The 19,170-nt window shown below is 46.4% G+C and overlaps 1 protein-coding gene across 1 annotated transcript in view; it reads right to left on the bottom strand.

The window, feature by feature from the left end:
* The window catches only part of LOC134586213 (probable cation-transporting ATPase 13A4), a 130,514-nt gene that overhangs the window by 11,857 nt on the left and 99,487 nt on the right, over window positions 1–19,170 (bottom strand). Inside the window, exons 22-26 of the mRNA XM_063441709.1 lie at window positions 18,805–18,968; window positions 13,213–13,317; window positions 12,818–12,897; window positions 12,198–12,240; window positions 11,651–11,760 (exon numbers count right to left, since the gene is read on the bottom strand). Coding sequence (XP_063297779.1) covers window positions 11,651–11,760; window positions 12,198–12,240; window positions 12,818–12,897; window positions 13,213–13,317; window positions 18,805–18,968 — 502 coding nt within the window. The remainder of the gene's footprint in view (window positions 1–11,650; window positions 11,761–12,197; window positions 12,241–12,817; window positions 12,898–13,212; window positions 13,318–18,804; window positions 18,969–19,170) is intronic.

Raw genomic sequence — 19,170 nt, 5'->3', positions numbered from 1 at the left:
AAAGCACTTAGCTATGTAGCCCATAAGCTTACGATCTAGAGTTTATAAAGGGGAGTTAAGACAAGAGATAACAAATAAATAATAACAAATAACAGTTTGGAGGTTATAGCCAGATTGAGTCTAGTAACAGGTAAAATAAACTACAAGGCTATTGAGGGAGATCTGAAAAAGTTGTAGAAGTTTCAGATAAACTTAGAAGAAAACAGAGTGAAAGAAGGTGAGTAGTGCTTAGTAGAAATTAAATGATCTGTTGTTCATTGAGTCCTAAGGAACAGGAGTGGAGAGAAGACAGAGTTATGTGAAGGTATTTACTGCTATGAATGGAGGGGTGTTAAGTAAACGTGTTGTATACGATTGATATACTTACCAACCAAATCCAGTCAAATATTAATAACTGTATGTACATTATTATTATTTTTTTATGTTATTATTCATATAGTGCTGACAAGTTCCGCAGCGCTTTACAATGGGTGGATGAATAAACATGTAGTTGTAACCAGACAAGTTGGACACACAGGAACAGAGGGGTTGAGGGCCCTGCTCAATGAGCTTACATGCTAGAGGGAGTGGGGTAAAGTGACACAAAAGGTAAGGATAGTATTAGATTAATGACAGTTACAAGAGAGGAATCAGTCGGGAGCTATTAACAGTTTAATTGATACACTTTTATGACAATCTTTATTTTGTTTTACAATTGACATATGTCGAAAGGGTGTTACAATTATACACATATCAATATCAAGAGAAGACAAAATGGTTAGGTGATGTGTACAACAGAAACCTGTAGACAACAAGTACAAGGAACTTCATGCTGATCGCTACTGATAACATTCAAATGCTATAAATCATGTAACTGGGTTTATCAACTTCCACATATGAATTACATTAACCATACAGAAAAGGGGGGAAATGGGGTATCCCGACCTAACGGAGCATATATGGACTTTCCCCTGCTAGAGGTTGAGACGTTCTGTAAGCGGGGTGAGGAGTATAGCCCCTCAGAGGGGGTGTTCGGTCACTCGTCTGCCTATGACCAAGGAGGTGGATACAGGGTCAATTAGTGAGTGTAGACCGGTCATGTTGCAAGGATGTAGCAAGTCTGCTGCCAAGGGGTAGTGTGCTTGGGAGCTCTACTTTAGTAGGTCCGGGCGTTAGTGCTCATTTGTCGTGCTACAGGTCGCGTCAAGGTGTAGGTATTACGCCAGGGACTGTGTGCGTAGGTCTCGGGATTCGGTTCAGTGTATAGTCGGCGTTTCTAGTCTTAGTGCCAGGTTGTCCCTGGTCAGTAGGAGTGTGCGGTCGTAGGTGATGGGTTCGGGGTAAGTAAGGGCATGTGTGGGGGTAAACACTGGGACTGTCTTGAGGGTGCGGGTGTCAGTGGGTTGGGGCTAGTCAGTACTCAGTCGGCAGTGACTCTGACCCTTTGATCAGTTGAGGGACAGGGTAGGGGAGGAGGGGGAGAGGGAGGCGGGGGGGGGAGAGAGGGCCCTCGGCTCCCGGCTCCGTCCATCATGAGGTACCACAGCCATGGCGTCCAGGTGCGGTCACATTTCTCTAGCCTCCCATGGAGCGCTGCCGTGAGTGATTCCATGTGCTGTATCTCTCCCACCTTGTCCAGCCACTGCCGGAGGGTAGGTGCATCCTTTTGTTTCCATCTAGTTGGGACTATCGCTACTGCTGTGGATATCAGGTGTTTAAGTAGGGATTTTTTGTATGTGGAGATGGACATGTCTGTGTGGTGTAGGAGCATAGTGAGGGGGTGGAGTGGGAGGGTGATGTCCGTTATGAGACAGATGGACTCCCTGATCGCTGTCCAGAAGGGCGCGATGCCAGGGCAGCTCCACCAGATGTGGATGAATGAGCCCTCTGGGGCCCCGCATCGCCAGCACTCGTTTGGTATTCCTGAGTCTATACGGTGTAGGATGTCTGGGGTCCTGTACCAGTGTGTGAGGATCTTAAAGCTTGTCTCTTGGAGTTTGGAGCTGATGGAGCATTTGTGAGACAATATAAAGATCTTGTCCCATTCCTGTTCTGTGAGCGTGGTCCCTGTTTCTTTTTCCCATCTTGTTATGTATCTCGGGTGGGACTGGTGTTCACTGCTTAGAAGGGTCGCGTATAGCAGCGAGACTCCTCTTTCCGGGTGGGTTCGGGCTATGCAAAGGGATTCAAACTGCGTGGGTGGTCTGTTCAGGCATTGTTTGTTTGGGAAGGTCGCATAATAAGCTCGTATTTGAGCGTAGTGGAAGTGATCTACGCCAGTGGGCGTCTTGTCCCCCATAATGTCTGTGAGGGGTCTGAGTTGGTTTCCCCGCAGTAGCTGTCGGAAGCTAATCTAGTCGGTGTCCGTAAGTGCGCGTAAATCTGAGGGCGTTAGTCCCCCTCCCACCCTTGGGTTATGTGTAATGGGTGTAAGGGGGCCGTCAGTGGTGGTGAGTTGGTGTGTGAACCGTAACTTGCACCAGATCCGTAGCGTAGCATCGGTCAGAGGATTACCTGTTCGCAGCGTTGCTAGAGTGAGGGAACTGAGCCATAGACGGGAGGGGAGCGTACCCCCGCCTGTGCCTGCTCTATGGGAACACACAGTTTGGCCGTGGGACGAGCATGCCAATCTATCACCCTGAGTAAGTGTGCTGCGTGGTAGTATCCCCGGAGGGATGGGAGACCCGCGCCCCCCCCCCCCTACTTTTAGGACGCTCTAGGAGCTTCCTACTTATTCTGCTTGCTTTACCGTTCCAAACAAACTGCCTGATTGCCGTGTCTAGTGTTTGGAAAAATGACCTGGGTATAGTTATGGGGATCGCTTGAAACAGATATAGAAGGCGCGGTAGCACATTCATCTTCACGGCATTAATTCGACCGAACCAAGAGACGTAGAGGCCCTTCCAACGATGTAGGTCCGCCTGCAAGACCGAGAGTATGGTGAGGAAGTTTAGCCGGAACAGGTGTGTTAGATCACTGGGCAACCAGATGCCGAGATATTTGAGTTTGGCGGCGCACCAGGAAAAGCGGAACTGGGATTTTAAATGTGTGACTCTCTTGGCTGTGAGTGAGATCGGCAAGGCTTCCGATTTGCTTAGGTTCAGCTTAAGGTTGGAGATCTCACCAAAGATCCTGAAGGCTCGAAGGAGATTGGGGAAGGAGATCGCGGGGTTGTCTAGGAAAAATAACATGTCGTCGGCGTAAGCAGCCACTTTATGTACTGTGTGGTGGAGCCTATACCCGGTGATTCCCCCATCTCGTCTGACCGCCTCCAGAAAAGGTTCTAGAGTGAGGGCAAACAGGAGGGGGGACAGGGGGCAGCCCTGTCTGGTTCCGTTCCGAATGGCAAAGGGAGCAGAGAGACCGCCGTTAATCCGAATGCGGGCTGTCGGGTTAGTATATAGGGCGAGGATCCATGAGCGAATATGGGGACCAAACTGCATGTGACAGAGGGTGGCTTCGAGGTACTGCCAGTCTACCCGGTCGAAGGCTTTTTCCGCGTCTGTGGAGACCAGGACTAGGCTTCTATTTGTCGACCGGGCAGAGTGGACCATGTGTAGGGCTCGGATGGTGTTGTCCCGAGCCTCACGTCCCTGGATGAACCCTACCTGGTCCGGGTGGATCAGAGTGGGGAGGACGCGGGAGAGTCTCATGGCTATGGTTTTGGCGAAGAGCTTGAGGTCAGCATTGAGGAGCGAGATCGGCCTGTAGCTCCCGCAGTCAGTGGGGTCCTTCCCCTCCTTTGGTATGACCGTGACCGTGGCACGTAGGGAGTCCGTCGGGGACCGACCCTCTTCCAACAGGGAGTTAAGACCCTGTAATAGATGTGGGAGCAGTACGTCTTTGAACCTGCGCAAGTATGAGACTGGTAAACCGTCGGGGCCCGGTGCCTTATTGGACTTAGAACTTTTGAGTGTGGTGGCGAGTTCTTCCTCAGTAAGTGGTTGTTCTAGTTCCTTGGCAAGATCTTCTGGGAGCGTTCGGCCTATGTGTTCTGAGAGGAAAGCGTCTATGTTACGTCGGTGTTGGGGTCCGTCTGATCATCGCGCGGCGGTGTCTAAGTTATATAGCTCCTCATAGAAGAGCCTAAAGGCCTGTAAAATATCCGTCGGTGTCCTTTTCAGTGTCCCACCCTTCCCCCTGATCTGGTGGATGTGATGTTGCCTCTGTCTCTGCTTCAGGGTACGGGCTAGTGTCCTACCGCATTTGTCAGAGAACTCATAAAAGTGTCTGTTGGACTTGCGTATAGTTTGGAGTAAATTCTGGGATAGCAGGTCCCTGAGCTGTCTACGTGTGTCTATGAGGTGACGGTAGGTATCGTCCGTCTGGTCTCTTTTATGTTGTGTCTCTAGGGTGGCTATCTCATGTGTCAATTCCAGAGTTTTGGCTATGTGTTCCTTTTTCCGCTGGGTGCAAAGTTTGATCAGGTGTCCCCGTATCACGCATTTATGCGCCTCCCATATTGTGAGGGGAGCAGTATCTGGCCTGACATTTTCTTCAAAGTATTGGGTCAGTGTTTGGGCTATTTGTGTGGAGATATTGTTGTCCGTCAGTATGTTTTCATTAAGTCTCCAGTGGCGTTCACTGGGTTTGAAAAGCGGAGATTTAAGTGTGGCTTGGACCGGTGCGTGATCCGAGTCGTGCTGGATCCCTATTGAGGAAGCCATAAGGAAGGGAAGGTATTCTTGGGCTAGGAAGATATAGTCTATCCTACTATACCTATTGTGTGCTGCGGAGTAGCATGTGTAATCTTTATCATCAGGATGTGCCACCCTCCAGCAGTCTACCAGACCCGATCTGGACAGGGCTTGTTTGGCCTGTCGGATACAGTGTGGGGGGATGGTGCTGGTGCCCACGGATGAGTCCATCCAGGGGTCCAGGGGGATATTAAGGTCACCAGCTAAGATCAAGGTTCCTTCCCGGAATCTCTCTAACTTCGCGAGGGCTTTTGCTAGGAATCGGTGCTGTCCTTTATTGGGGCAGTATATTGTGGCGAACGTGTACTTGTGTTCAGCTATCGTGCCTTTAACAAACAGAAACCTGCCCATGGGGTCAGCTTGTGCGGCTGAGCTAAGAAATGGGGTGCTGTGGGAGAAGGGGATGGCAACCCCTGCACGTTTAGCATCGGGGTGGTTGGCGTAGTACCCTAAGGGATATCGCCTGTCTTTGATCTGTGGGGCGTCATACCCTTTTAGATGCGTTTCCTGGAGGAATGCTACTGAGGCCTTTTGTGACCAGAGTGTGCGTAGCAGGTGCCGCCTCTTATCGGGGGAGTTAAGGCCGCAGACGTTATGTGTCCTTAGGAGTAGAGGCGAGGGTCGGAAGCCCGACGCCATGGCTGTGCAGTGGCACTGTACGTGTGGAGGGAGCGGGGCACCGGGGGTAAGGTGGGGGGGGATGGGGGATGCGGAGGTTAGTAAGGAAAGGTTGGGTGGGGGGAGTTAGGTAGGTTAGGGTGGTCGCCTGATGAGGGGCCAAGGAGTATAGGCAACCGTAGCCCTAGATCGTGTAAGGGTGACCTAATATACAAGAGTCCCCGGTCTACTCCGACAGACCACACCCGCCAGGGGATCTCGGAAGTCAGGCGGGTGTGGTCTGTCGGAGTAGACCGGGGACCGCAGTCCCTCAGCCCACGTCTCGGGTTGACTGGTACATCCACCAAGGGTCTTTGAGGTATTGCTATGCGGGCGGGTAGGGCATTTGGTCTTGGCGGAACTAGTAGGGATCCTCTGGGGCGTCTGATCGTAGGCTGTCAATTTTAGAATAGCTGGCGGCGGGCCGCTGGTCGGGGCAGCAAGGCAACGGGGGCCGGGGGGGTACAACGTCGTCTGTCATGTCTCTAGGGGGGTAGCAATGACAGGGGCGTCTCGGGTGTGGTGTGGAGGGCAAGGCGTAGTAAATGGTCTCACTGCCTGAATCATGGGCTGTCACCGGGCCGTCTGGGGTGGCAGCGGGAGGTGGGGAGGGGGGAGGGGGGTCAAAGTCGAAGTATTCAGTGCTAGTACAGCTGCGTTAACCTGGCGAACGTGTCAGCTGGATAAGTTTAGAGGATGCATAACATACAGATAAAAGAGAGTGAGTTTGAATACACATTACATATCTGGTAGAGTTGTACAGTTCCTGCAATATTCTAGCTAAGTTTAACCACCTCCGGGTCCCTCAGCCCCCCCACTACCCCATCCCGGGACGATGTGGGCCGTCCTGACTCTAGTAAGGAGGTCCGCAGGGCCCCGGGGACAAAAATACAACGGTAGCATGGCAAACGTAGCGTTTGGACTGATATAGGGATAAATACAATATGGGTGTCTGTGAGCAGGTTTGCTGGTACATAACATAACTGGTAACATTTCATGCATCATGCAATACTCTAGCTCAGACCTCCCTCAGGACCCCCCTCCCTCCCCCATCCCGGCTAAGGAATAATGCGGGGTGTCCCGCTTCAAGCGTGGGGGGCTACCGGTATCTGGGAGCTAGATTGTTGCGGTAGCGTGGCAAACATGGCGGCTGATTAAGCTAAGACACATAAACAATATGGTTAACAGATAGCAGGTTAGCTTGTACCTAACAGAACAGACCACTTTTCACGTATCATGCGACACTCCATACCAAGCAAATAACCCCCATGTCTCCCATCCCCCCCGCCACCCAGCCAGGGATTGGTGTTTGTTCTCCCGGTACCAGTTGGTGGGTCAGCCTGAGGTGCAGTGTTAACTGGTGGGTGGGTCAGCGAGACACCAAAGCGGATCAGTTATTTTTAGATTGGACCATGGGTAGGGTCCCGGTCATCGGCACTGCGGGTGTGGGAGGCAAAACCGGGGCGTCTCACCCCTCCATCCCAGGAATGATAGATTCCGCTGCTTGGTCGGCCCGGGGGATAGTTGATGGGTCCCGCACCCGTACCCCGCCCAAGAGACATCCAGAAGGTATAAAGCACAGCCCCCCACGGTCACCCGTGGTGTCCCTAACTATAGGCCCCGGGCCCCAAAACCCTTGTAGTGAAGGTGAAAGTGACGTTCCCCCTGTGGATACAAGTGTGAGTACTTAGCTGTCGTCGTGGAAGTCATGGGGTAACTTCAGCAGGCAAGGTCTATGCAGGAGGGCAGGGAAGCGCCGGGGCCGGAGACTGAGTGGATCAAACTATTCTTCGGGTCCGTCGGGGCCTCCCCAGTGTGTAGGCTGTGTGTCCCTTCGTGTTTGGTTGCGAAGTGGTTCGGGCACTTCAGGGTGGTCCGGACGTGGCGGAGGCTGATCCAAGATCCAGTTGCGTATGTTAACAGGTGGCAGATCCATTGTCCTCAGGAAGCTGGGTACGTCGTTGGGCCACCTCAGTGAGCACCACGTGTTCCCCCGTTTGGCCTGGAGGCTGAAGGGAAAGCCCCATTTATAGGGTATGCGTATTTCTTGGAGGACGTGCGTGAGAGGCCTCAGTGCTCTTCTTGCGTCCAAGATGAGGGTGGACAGGTCCTGGTAGAGCGAGATAGCGGCCTCATGGAAGGTGATAGTCTGAGGGCGCGCCGCTTTCATGATGGCGTCCTTGAGTTGAAAGGACAGGAGGCAGCAGATCACATCTCGCGGTAGGCCGTCTCTCCTGGGGGGACGCAGGGCCCTGTGGGCGCGTTCTATCTGGAAATCTTCTGGGGCATCTTCGCCCAGGATGTGGGTAAATAACTGCGTGAGGGCTGTACTTAAGTTTTCTTGTTCAACTTCTGGCAGGCCTCTAATTCTGATGTTATTACGTCGCCCCCTGTTCTCCAGGTCCTCCACCTGCCTGCGGAGCTCGAGTAGCACTGAGCCTTGCCTTGCTGTGGCATGGTCAGCAGATTGGGAGTGTTGTATGGCCCTGAGGTTCTCCCCTTCCAGCTCTGTGACTCTTTCCTCCAGCGCAGTAAGGTCCCTGCGTACCTCCTGTATCTCCTCTCGTATCGCCGTCCTCAGCTCCGCCACCAGGGCAGTCTTATCGCTCTTTGAGAGCATATTTGCAGAAATGGTTGCCAGTTCGGCCGTGATTTGTGTTAGAGGGTCACCTCCCGTCGTGGGAGTAGCATTATGTAGAGATTTGAAAGCAAGACCCAGAATTTTAAATTGAGCCCTATATCTTACAGGAAGCCAATGTAGGGACTCACAGAAGGGTGAGGCATGGGAGGTGCGGGGCGGACAGGAAGATGAGCCTCAATGCCACATTCATTATGGACTGTAACGGCGCAAGTTGGGAGCACATAAGACCACTGAGAAGCGGATTACAGTAGTCAAGGCGAGAAATGACAGTGGAATGGACCAGCACCTTAGTCGCATCTGGCGTTAAGTAGGGCCGGATGTGCGCAATGTTTTTGAGATGGAATGATTTGGCGATAGACTGAACATGAGGCGTAAAGGAGAGGTCGGAGTCAAAGAGAACACCTAGGCAGCAAGTGTGCATGATGGAGCTGATGGTAGCACCGTTGACTTGGAGGGAGACAAACACAGGAGTAACAACACTTGAGGGAGGAAAGACCAGAATTTCAGTTTTGGTCAAGTTGAGTTTAAGGAAGTGGGCAGCCATCCAGTTAGAAATAGAAGAGAGGCAGTCAGAGACATTAGTCAAGAGGGACGGGGAGAGATCAGGATAGGACAGATAGATTTGCATGTCATCCGCATAGAAATGATATTGGAAGCCAAAGGAGCTAATGAGTTTACCAAGGGAGATAATATAGATGGAGAACATTAGGGGACCAAGGACTGAACCTTGGGGGACACCAACAGAGAAGAGTTGAGGAGAAGAAGTAGAGCCAGAGAAAGAAACACTGAAAGAGTGCAGGGAGAGGTAGGAGGAGTACCATGAGAAAGCAATATCTTGTAGACCGATATTGCGGAGGATGAGAAGAAGCTGTTGATGATCAACAGTGTCAAAAGCCACAGAAAGGTCAAGGAGAATTAGGAAAAAAAAAGTGCCCACTAGATTTTGCAGCGAGTAGATCATTGGATACTTTGGTCAGTGCCATTTCCACAGAGTGTTTAGCACGAAACAAGTCTGAAGCAGGTCTAGCAGAGAGTTGGACTCGAGGAAGTCTGTCAGTCTCGCATACACAACTCTTTCAAGGATCTTGGATGCAAAAGGCAGTAGCGAGATAGTTGGATGGGGAATTAGGGTCAAGGTTGGGCTTATTTAGAATTGGGGTTATAGTTGCATGTTTGAAGGGCGATGGAAATATGCCAGAGGAGAGAGAGAGATTGCGATTTTTAGTGAGAGGTAGAGAAAGAGAAGAAGACAGAGTATGGATGAGATGCGAGGGAATTGGATCTAGGGAGCATTTGGTGGGGTGGAAGGACTGGAGCAGAGCAGAAACCTCTTCCGCTGTAGTGGGTGTGAATGACCATAGAACAGCAGAGGGAGTGAGGTTAGGGGAAGTACTGTAAGGGGAAGAAGAAAGATGAGAGATCTCATCACCCTAGCTGTGCCACATAGATAGTTTGCTTCATTCATTCCAAAATGAGACTGATAGTTACGGTTAGTGTAGCGTCCTAATCTAGCCACTGCCACTTAACACCAACTTGGAATCACCAATTTACACTTTGACAGGTTTTTTGTTAAGTGCTTATAGAAAGAAAATCTTTTTTTATTTTTTTTAGTATGATCAGTTCAGTGTGTGCTGTTAAAATGTGTGAGCAATGTGTAGTGACTGTGTGCTGTATGCAGTATAGTGTTTCTCAAAGACAAACACAATAACATCACAGTAGTAAATCCACCGAGCAACAACCCATTTTGCAACACAAAAAACTATTTTTTCATAATAAAGTTGTGTTATCTACACAATACTCAATTGTTCATGTCTCACATTTATTATAATAAGAAAAACAAACTCACCATCATCATTGTTGCATTTTAATTGAGGAACGGTAGGGGAAGGAGTTGTGTTTCCCAGACCACTATCAGCAGTAGTGCCATGGCCTGTGGAAGTTTGATTACCTCTTCCTCCGCAATGAGGACTACTGACACCTCCCCCACTGCTGCCTCCACAACCACCCCTAATATAAATATTATGGCTCAGGATAGTAGGATTAGCAGTAAAACTGATTCACAGCCCAGGAGATTACTGGATTATTCTTATATTTTTATGTAGCAATTATGTCAGCACAGTTATAGGCATGTAATTCCTGCGTTTTTAGCTGTTCATTTTTTTCCAGGATTTTTTTCTGGCCAATGTGGTTTGGAACAAATACATTTCTCTGCAGTGCACAAGTCTACGAGTTAGTATAATTTAAATTTTAAGAAGTTTCAACTAATTTCCTTACAAGATGCATGTGGCAAGTTCAATTTAATAGATAAAACATGTCTTACCCTTTTACTGCATTTTACCAATGTGAAAAAATAAAATTAAGTTTTTATTATCATCTATCATTAAAGGACCACTATAGGCACACAGACCACTTCAGCTTAATGAAGTGGTCTGGTGTAGCGGTACTTACCTTATCCGGGGGCCGGACGCGGTCCTCTCTTCAAGCCGCGCGCGGTCCTGCGGCTGCACGAGCCGCGCGCGGCTCGTCCGACTGTTCAGACAGGAAGGCGGGCAGTGACCGCGAGAAGCGGTCACGTGTCCCGCCTGCAGCTAAGAGCGCGCCGCGAATCTCGGGCGCGCTCTTAAAGAGACAGTGGGAGCCTAAATTGCAAAAAGGCTCCCATTGGCTCCTGTCATGCCAATCACCCCATACACTTACCTGTTGGGGGAGTGGAAGTGACAGGAGCCAATCACATTAGTTTGAAGGCTACTTATACTTACCCTTTTCCCTTAGTTCGTTGCCCTATCGTGGTTTCTGCTACAGTTCCCTTTAGTGCTTGTTGTGTTCAGTTGTGTTTCTCCGTATTTGACCTTGGCTTTGTATTCTGACTTCGTTTTCGCTTTATCCTATTCTGTACTGTTTGCCGGCTTGCTGATTCCTGTGTACCAGTCCCCGGCTAGTTTTCGTTTACGCTGTCTCTTTGTGCCCTTGACCTCGGATCGTTCCTGACTCTGTCTTATCCTATTACGTCGAGTCCGGCCACTCTAAGGTCCGGTAGACGTATCTCTCCTCTGTACTGTCTTCTGTTAGGCTGGATCCTGCGTGTAGGGGTATATACTCGTTACATCTGGGTGCCAGGTCCAGCTAGGTTTAACCCTTTTTGCTGTACACATAGCAGTTTCAGAGAAACTAGGGTTAATCCAGCCTCTAGTGGCTGTCTCATTGACAGCCGCTAGAGGCGCTTCCACGCTTCTCACTGTGACTTTCACAGTGAGAAGACGCCAGCGTCCATAGGAAAGCATTGAGAATGATTTCCTATGAGACTGGCTGAATGCGCGCTCGGCTCTTGCCGCGCATGCGCATTCAGCCGATGACGGAAGAAGAGGGAGGAGAGCACCCGTGCCGAGGGAGCCCGGCGCTGGAAAAAAGGTAAGGGATTAACTGCTTCCTCCTCCTTCAGCACCACGGAAGTGGGAACCTGAGGGTGGGGGCACCCTCAGGGCACTATAGTGCCAGGAAAATGAATATGTTTTCCTGGCACTATGGTGTTCCTTTAACAACTAGGGGGAAATTTATTTTATTTATATATTTTTATTGTATTTTCTATGCCAGGGAGAATTTTCACCCTAAGAAAACAAAGACAGTAAAAACATTTAAAAAAAACCTCAGCATACATATCTTGTAAGCATATACTTACTTAATAAGAAGGGGAACACACTGAATATTTGGAATACGAGAAGTGAAAGGTGAAGCTACAGATGCCTCCTGTTCAGAGAGAGATATGCCAGAATGGGCCATTTTTAGAGCCTGTAAGCAAATAAACATAAAAAAAAAGAATACATGTCAAAATGCAGTGGTCAGTACATGCACTTTTTGACTTTGGGCAATTAATGTCTATAATAGATCTACAAATGCATTAATTAATATCTCTGACATGTATGGTTACTGTGGTCAAATTAATCATGTGTGTTAGGTGTTTAATTACAGATTTCATAAAATATATAAATACTTGCTACTCCAAAACACAAAATATTATAAAAAAAGATAATTTACTCAGTTAGGGATTAATAATTCCTTTTGTGCAATAAAGATAATTCTTCAATTGCAATCATTAATATACCTATTGTGAAAAAAAACACTTATCACCAGGAAAATATTATTACAGTCAGAGATATAATATTCATGTACATTCATATTAGCCATAAAATGCTAGACTGGTAGCTCTAAATTAATCATCTACTTACTCCGCAGTCATTGGCTCCATCTCCGCACATAGCCACATAATAACTAGAATAAAAATAGTTGTTTGTGAATTATTATTTAACAATAAAAATGAAAACATTTAGTGTCACTTATTTGGGAAATAGCATTCCTAGTCATGGGAAAAGGGTGTCCAACTCAATGAGGATTTATTTTTCCTCCCTGTAAAATTGAACTCATATTAAAAAAAAAATAATTATGAATTTTGTGTTTGCTTGATAAAAAAAAGCTGATCCACTAGCAGGGAATCAAGGAATCAAGGGACCATTTCAAAGGCAATTTCTTATATATATATATATATATATATATATATATATATATATATATATATATATATTTTATATTCTCCCAAATATTTTTCATGCATATATCAACTAAACATTTAATAAACAGGTTTGCCTGTTTCACATGTCACGTGGTTCACATGTCAATAAAATGTGGTGCACATGCCTATTTTGCCAACAACTGAGTTTAATAAAATAGTTAGCTTTTAATTCTACTTTAAGAGTCACAATATCTAAATTGAATGAGGATTTTTGTTTTGTAGAAAGAAATAGGATTATGGTCCATCCCCACATTCAGTACTTTACAGACTCTGACTTACTCCATATTTTGAAATTCTTCTACAAGGTTGGATTTCTGTCCAGGAGACATTCTTGCAAAGATTGTACCATTCAACAATATCTGCCAGAACAGAAAAAATATATTTATTAGAAAATAATATATGTGTATAACTAATAACATTCTTATGAAATGCAAATTATGTTATGAGAACAGAAACATCGGAGAACAAAAATATTGCTCTTGTCATCTAAATAAATATTATCACTGATAGGGTATTTACTAACGTGAGAATTGACAATAAGTCAAACTGAATTTAGTGTGAATTTCTGGCATTTCTCATTTCACAAAAAAAAAACCCTGAAAGGGTTATTACAAATTCTTTTACAATATTATGGTTTTCTAAAATCTATCTGCACAGAATCTTTAAACACCTACCTTTGGAAGTAGGTTGTAAAAGTGTTGCACTATAACTTGGTAGGTGTTTCCTGTCATTGCGAAGTGATACATTGTTGATTCTTCACATCTCTCACTGTCAAAGTCCTAATAAAAGCAATGTAAAAAATAATGTTCAGAACCAGATTAAAGGAACACTTCAGGCACCATAACAACTTCATATAAATTAAGTTGTTATAGTGACAGAAGGCCCCCAAGCACACTCTTACTTCAAGATCTTAAACCGTTCGTGAACATTTTAACCCCAAACTCCAGCCATGATCTCAACTTCAACCAGGCAGAATGTACCATTTGAAATTTCAGTTTCAGGAAGCATGGATGCCACCTTGGGAGAGTTGAGATCGGCACTGGATGCTCACTTTTGGAGTTAAACCATTTGAGAACAGCATAACCCTCTTGAGGCAAGAGTACATTCGGGGGACTCCTGACACCTTAATGCACCATAACAAAAATGAATTGAGATTAAGTTGTTATGGTGCCTAAACTGTCCCTTTACTTTGGCAATATACAAAAATCAATAGTACCCTGTCTTTAGATATGTCAGATTGATAATATTTGCATGTTAAACTGTCCCTTTAGTAGGGTTTTATACATACAAGTAAATAGGAACAGGCATGAATTCTTCTAGTGCTTTGTTTAACTCTAATAAAAATATCCAGGTTATTTTAATCCCTTTATGGTTGATTATGTGCCAAGACTGTCATGATGCCATAGAATTCATAGAACTCTTTTCACTGTAGTTAATATCATAATGAAATAATTGCCCATGAATGCTGATGTTTACATTTATTTTGTGTACTATCAGGGCCGGCCTTAGGGGTGTGCGAGCTGTGCGGCCGCACAGGCGCCATGGAGCAGGGGGCGCCCTGTGGCCGACACAGCTCACACATGGCCGGCGGAATAAAAAAAATAAAAAAATTGTGGCGGGGGGCGGAGCTTACCGTGCGGTGGGGGCGGAGCTAAAAGCGCCGGAAAACTGCTGCAGGGGAAGCAGGAAGGAATCCCTGCTTCCCCCAACAACCAGAATCCAGGCGCTGCACTGCCTGTCTGCCTCCATAATTAACAGAGGTAACTATGTGACTGTCTGCTTGTGTGTGTGTGTGTCTGTGTGTTTGACTGTCTGCCTGTGTGTGTGTGACTGTGTGTGTGTGTGTGTGTGTGTGTGTGAGACTGTCTGTGTGTGTGTGTGTGTGTGTGACTGTCTGCCTGTGTGTGTAACTGTCTGTGTGTGTGTGACTGTCTGTGTGTGTGACTGTCTGTGTGCGTGACTGTGTGTGTGACTGTCTGCCTGACTGTCTATGTGTGTGTGTGTGACTGTCTGCCTGTGTGTGTGGCTGTTTGCCTGTGTGTGTGTGACTGTGTGTTTGACTCTCTGTGTGTGTGTGTGTGACTGTCTGTGTGTGTGTGTGTGACTGTCTGTGTATTTGACTGTCTGTGTGACTGTGTGTGTGTGTGTGTGTGTGTGACTGTCTGTGTGTGTGTGTGTGTGTCACTGTCTGTGTGTTTGACTGTCTGTGTGTGTGAATGTCTGCCTGTGTGTGTGTGTGTGACTGTGTGTGTGTGTGTGTGTCTGTCTGCCTCTGTGTGTTTGGCTGTCTGCCTGTGTGTTTGTGTGTGGTGTCTGTCTGTCTCTGTGTGTTTGGATGTCTGCCTGTGTGTGTGTGTGTGGCTGTCTGCCTGTGTGTGTGTGTGTGACTGCCTATGTGTGACTGACTGGGCAGACTAGATGGGCCCAATGGTTCTTATCTGCCGTCACATTCTATGAAGGTGTGTGTGTGTGTTTGTGTGTGGCTGTCTGTGTGTGACTGCCTGCGTGTGTTTGTGTGTGTGCGTGTGTATGGTTGTCTGCCTGTGTGTGTGTGTGTGTGACAGGTGTGTGGGAAGGGGGATGGAGGGGGGGAAGGAGTGGGGAAGGGGGGGGAGGAGTGGGGAAGGGGGGGGCGCTGTGAAGATTTTTTGCACAGGGCACCTAAAGGCCTAAGGCCGGCCCTGTGTACTATTATACATATGCTGTTTGCAATGCAATCTATTGTACACTGCGTTAGTAGTGTCAGTAATTTGTCACCAACACTTGTGATATTGCTTTTGGATGCAATAATCTACCTTAAACACACGATTTACAACAAGCATAGCTAAGAGGAGTCAGCTCAAGGTTCAGCAAGGCCTTATGAAAAGTTGCAGTAAGAGACCCCATAATCCTTTTTTGCCTGCCTGCCTCATGCCGCCCACATCGGTCCCTGCCCCAAAGTCTAATCAAGTCACATTACCCCAGCCTTTTAAACCCTTGATTACTCCTGACTTAATATTCATAATTACATGACTCACTCTCTTAATCCTTTTATAACCCTCATCCCCCACATACATCTCAACTAACAAGAAAATTTTCCCCTAACCTAACCAGTCATCCATCAAGACACCTTCCACCTAATTCCCATTTAACCCTCTTTCCAACAGAACCCTCAACCAACTATCACATTACCCAGCCACTTTAATACACGTAATAATATTCCAATCACTGTAATACCTGTGAAGATCTTTGCCCCAGACTCATAACGCCCTTCTCATACAGCCCGATCACATTGCCTTACTCCTTCCACTGCTCTTTCCTCTATACTATTACCTCTTCACAACAATCATCTCACTCCATGTCCTTAGTCTCTTAAAGGGACTCTCCAGGCACCCAGACCACTTCTGCCCATTGGAGTGGTCTGGGTGCCAACTCCCACTATCCTTAACCCTGCAAGTGTAATTCATAAACTGCAATATTTACATTGCAAGGTTAAGCCCTCCTCTAGTGGCTGTCTACTAGACAGCCACTGGAGGAGACTTCACTGTTCATAGAACATGAAAAGTGGTTTAAGACGACGATGGACGTCCTCACGCTATGTGAGGACCTCCAGCGTCGGCGAAATCCCCGTAGGAAAGCTTTGAAAGCATTATTCAATGCTTTCCTATGGGAAGGTGTAATGAGCGTGCGCGACCATTGCTGCACATGCGCATTAGGTCTCGCCCACCGATGGCCGCGCATGCGCATTAGGTCTCCCACACCGGCTGACGTAGGCGAGGGAGGAGCGTAGGTACATCGGCACTGGACTCCGGTAAGTCACTGAAGGGGTTTTAATGGGGGGTGGGAGGTAGAGGGGCACTAGAGGGTCCTGCAGTGCCATGAAAACTAATATGTTTTCCTGGCACTGGAGAATTCCTTTAATCCTTACACCATAATGCCACTCACTCCTGACTCTCCTCACCTCACCTCATACCATAAACATCTCACCTTAATCTCCTCTTCCCTCACAGCCTCATAAATATTCCACCCTATCCTCATAATGCCCTATTCACCCCCAGTCCCCAACAACATTACCCATACCATAATCTCATAATCCCAAACACATTATCTCATACCATAATCATCACTTTCCAGCCCAAATCATATTATCAGATCCCATGAATTTATTATCCCTTGTCCCACATCTTTCTCTGCTGTATGAGAGGCGGAGGCAGAGAATGAGGACACCAAGAAAGCAAGGCAAAGTCAGGCACACTGAGGTATTTAGTTAAAGGGCCCCCTCATTATTTTTAGAGTGAGGGGGGTAGGTAGGAGTTTATTTTTTGGGGGAGGGGGTGACTAGGGGTTTGGGGACCCCTAGTCACCTGGGGGGAGGGGGGTTAAATTTGTATTTAGGGCCCCCACCCGCCGCTCAGGGGTGGGGGCCAGAGGGGAGGACATTAGGTCCCCCCTTATTCTTGTTTATGGCCCCCACCCACTGCTCAGGGGTGGGGGCCAGGGGGGAGGACATTAGGTCCCCCTTTATTCTAGTTTAGGGCCCCCACCCACCGCTCAGTGGTGGGGGCCAGGGGGAAGGACATTAGGTCCCCCCCCAATTTGTATTTAGGGCCACCACCCACCGCTCAGGGGTGGGTGCCGGTGGGGAGGACAATAGGTCCTCCCCCCTTTTTTTACTTTAGGGCCCCCACCCGTTGCTCGGGGGGGGGCAATAGGTTCCCCTTTAGTTTAAAAGCCCCCACTTGCACGTCGCGGGTGGGAGCTCAGGAGTGGGGACCTTTTTGTTTTTTACAGTGAGCAGCCACTGCTCACGGTTTAATAGACATGCCCCTACTCGAGGTATAGCGAGTAGGGGCATAATTTACTAATACTAAGTAATCTTTACTTAGTATTAGTAAATTTGTCTGAAAGACCAATTTAGCTCTTTCAGCCTTTTAGTAGATAGCTCCCTAATACTGTGGGAATTAGGGAGTTATCTACTTATTCATTCCTGTCATTACATGACTGGCTAAGTAACTTACATTTTATATGAATGTATGTTACTTGATTGTTGTAAGTGTTGCAAACGCTTACAGCTGAATCCTGTCTATGCTTGTATACTTTTTATTTGAAATTGTATACGGATTTTCTTTCACTGGGTAAGTATATTAGTACTTAGGCAATACTGTGCTTCAGAACTTCGGATCTTCTGCACTTTGACACCTCGGAACTTCGGCAACTTCGGAACTTCGGCACTTCAGCAATTTGGCACTTCGGCACTACTACACTTCGGCACTACTACACTTCGGAAATTCTGTAATTTCGGCACTTCGGGACTTCGGTACTTCGGCAATTCAGCTATAATTACCCAAAATTCGGTAGAATTTTTATTCGGACCGAAATGAATTGCACATGTCTAGAATCCATGTCTTTCAGACAAACGTATTTTGTTTTGCTATGTGTTTGTTCTAATGTAATTTAATAATTTTTCTTAAAGTACACCGATAAATAGTATATGTTGTTAGAGGACAGATATGTATAAATAACAAAATGTGAAGTATGAATACATATTAATAAATGTGAAAAAAAATTAAAATGATTCTGTACTGTTGTACTTATGACATTATAATCAGAACTGGTTCAACCAAATAAAAATAGCCAAAAATAGATAAAAATTATTCATCTTGATTAATAACAGCTAAACTAAATCATACTAGAGACATGTCCTAATTTTGACATGCCTCTTTGCTTGCTTCCCAGAAGCTAAGTGATCCATTTGTGACATATGTGTAGCTCCTTCTAAGCCTTTCTAACCTTACCCCAATCTAAAACTGTCTAAACATATCTAAAACTAATTAACCCTAATCCTAGCTAACTCTAGCTAATTTACCTAACACTATCTACCGCTAAATCTACCTGTCTGAAACGAGTTAACCCTAACCCTAGCTAAACTAACCCTGATAACTTTGTATAACCTTAATTAACCCTAAATATAGCCAACCTAACTTATCCTAACCCTAACACTATTGTGAACAATTCAATGTTTAATGGATTGGCCCAAGGCTAAGGGGAAACGGTGAAAAGTATTGTAGTTTTGTCACTGTCAGAGTTATCATTAAGAGGCAATTACAGTGGTGTATTAAGAACATTCCCAAAGGCACTCAAAACAGGCCTCTGCAAAATCATTTAGTCCCAGAATTGTTTCCAATATGAAAAAAAAATAATTCATATAATTATCTATAGACTCTTGCACACAATTTTTGCTAAAATTTACATTGATCAAGGTGTCTAGGATAGGAGCTGCATCTTACTCTCATTTCATGCATTTCACTTCGATGGGAGTCCATTTTGCTCCATGAAATAGATGCAGGACATTTTTCATTAGGTTCAGATGCTTCAATTAAAATAACCATGGTGCATCCTGGTACTACGCCAGAATTTCTAGCAACTGTTATTGCTGTCTGAAGATTATCTCCTGTAGGGAAAAAACAATTATATTAAAAGTGAGGAATAAGCCATCATTGTTGCTGTACATGTTTCCATAAATATTAAATCTTAATATTAGGACTATTTCTATTAGTCTGAATTTAAATCTTATGTATGTATGTAATGAAACACATTAGTGAGGATAATGGTAATGACATTCCAACATGACTGTGCTTAGAAATTTGATGAGG

This window comes from Pelobates fuscus, chromosome 2, assembly GCF_036172605.1.
Source record: "Pelobates fuscus isolate aPelFus1 chromosome 2, aPelFus1.pri, whole genome shotgun sequence".
In the NCBI taxonomy this organism is placed as follows: Eukaryota; Metazoa; Chordata; class Amphibia; order Anura; family Pelobatidae; genus Pelobates; species Pelobates fuscus.
This window is presented reverse-complemented; position numbering and strand designations above follow the sequence as displayed.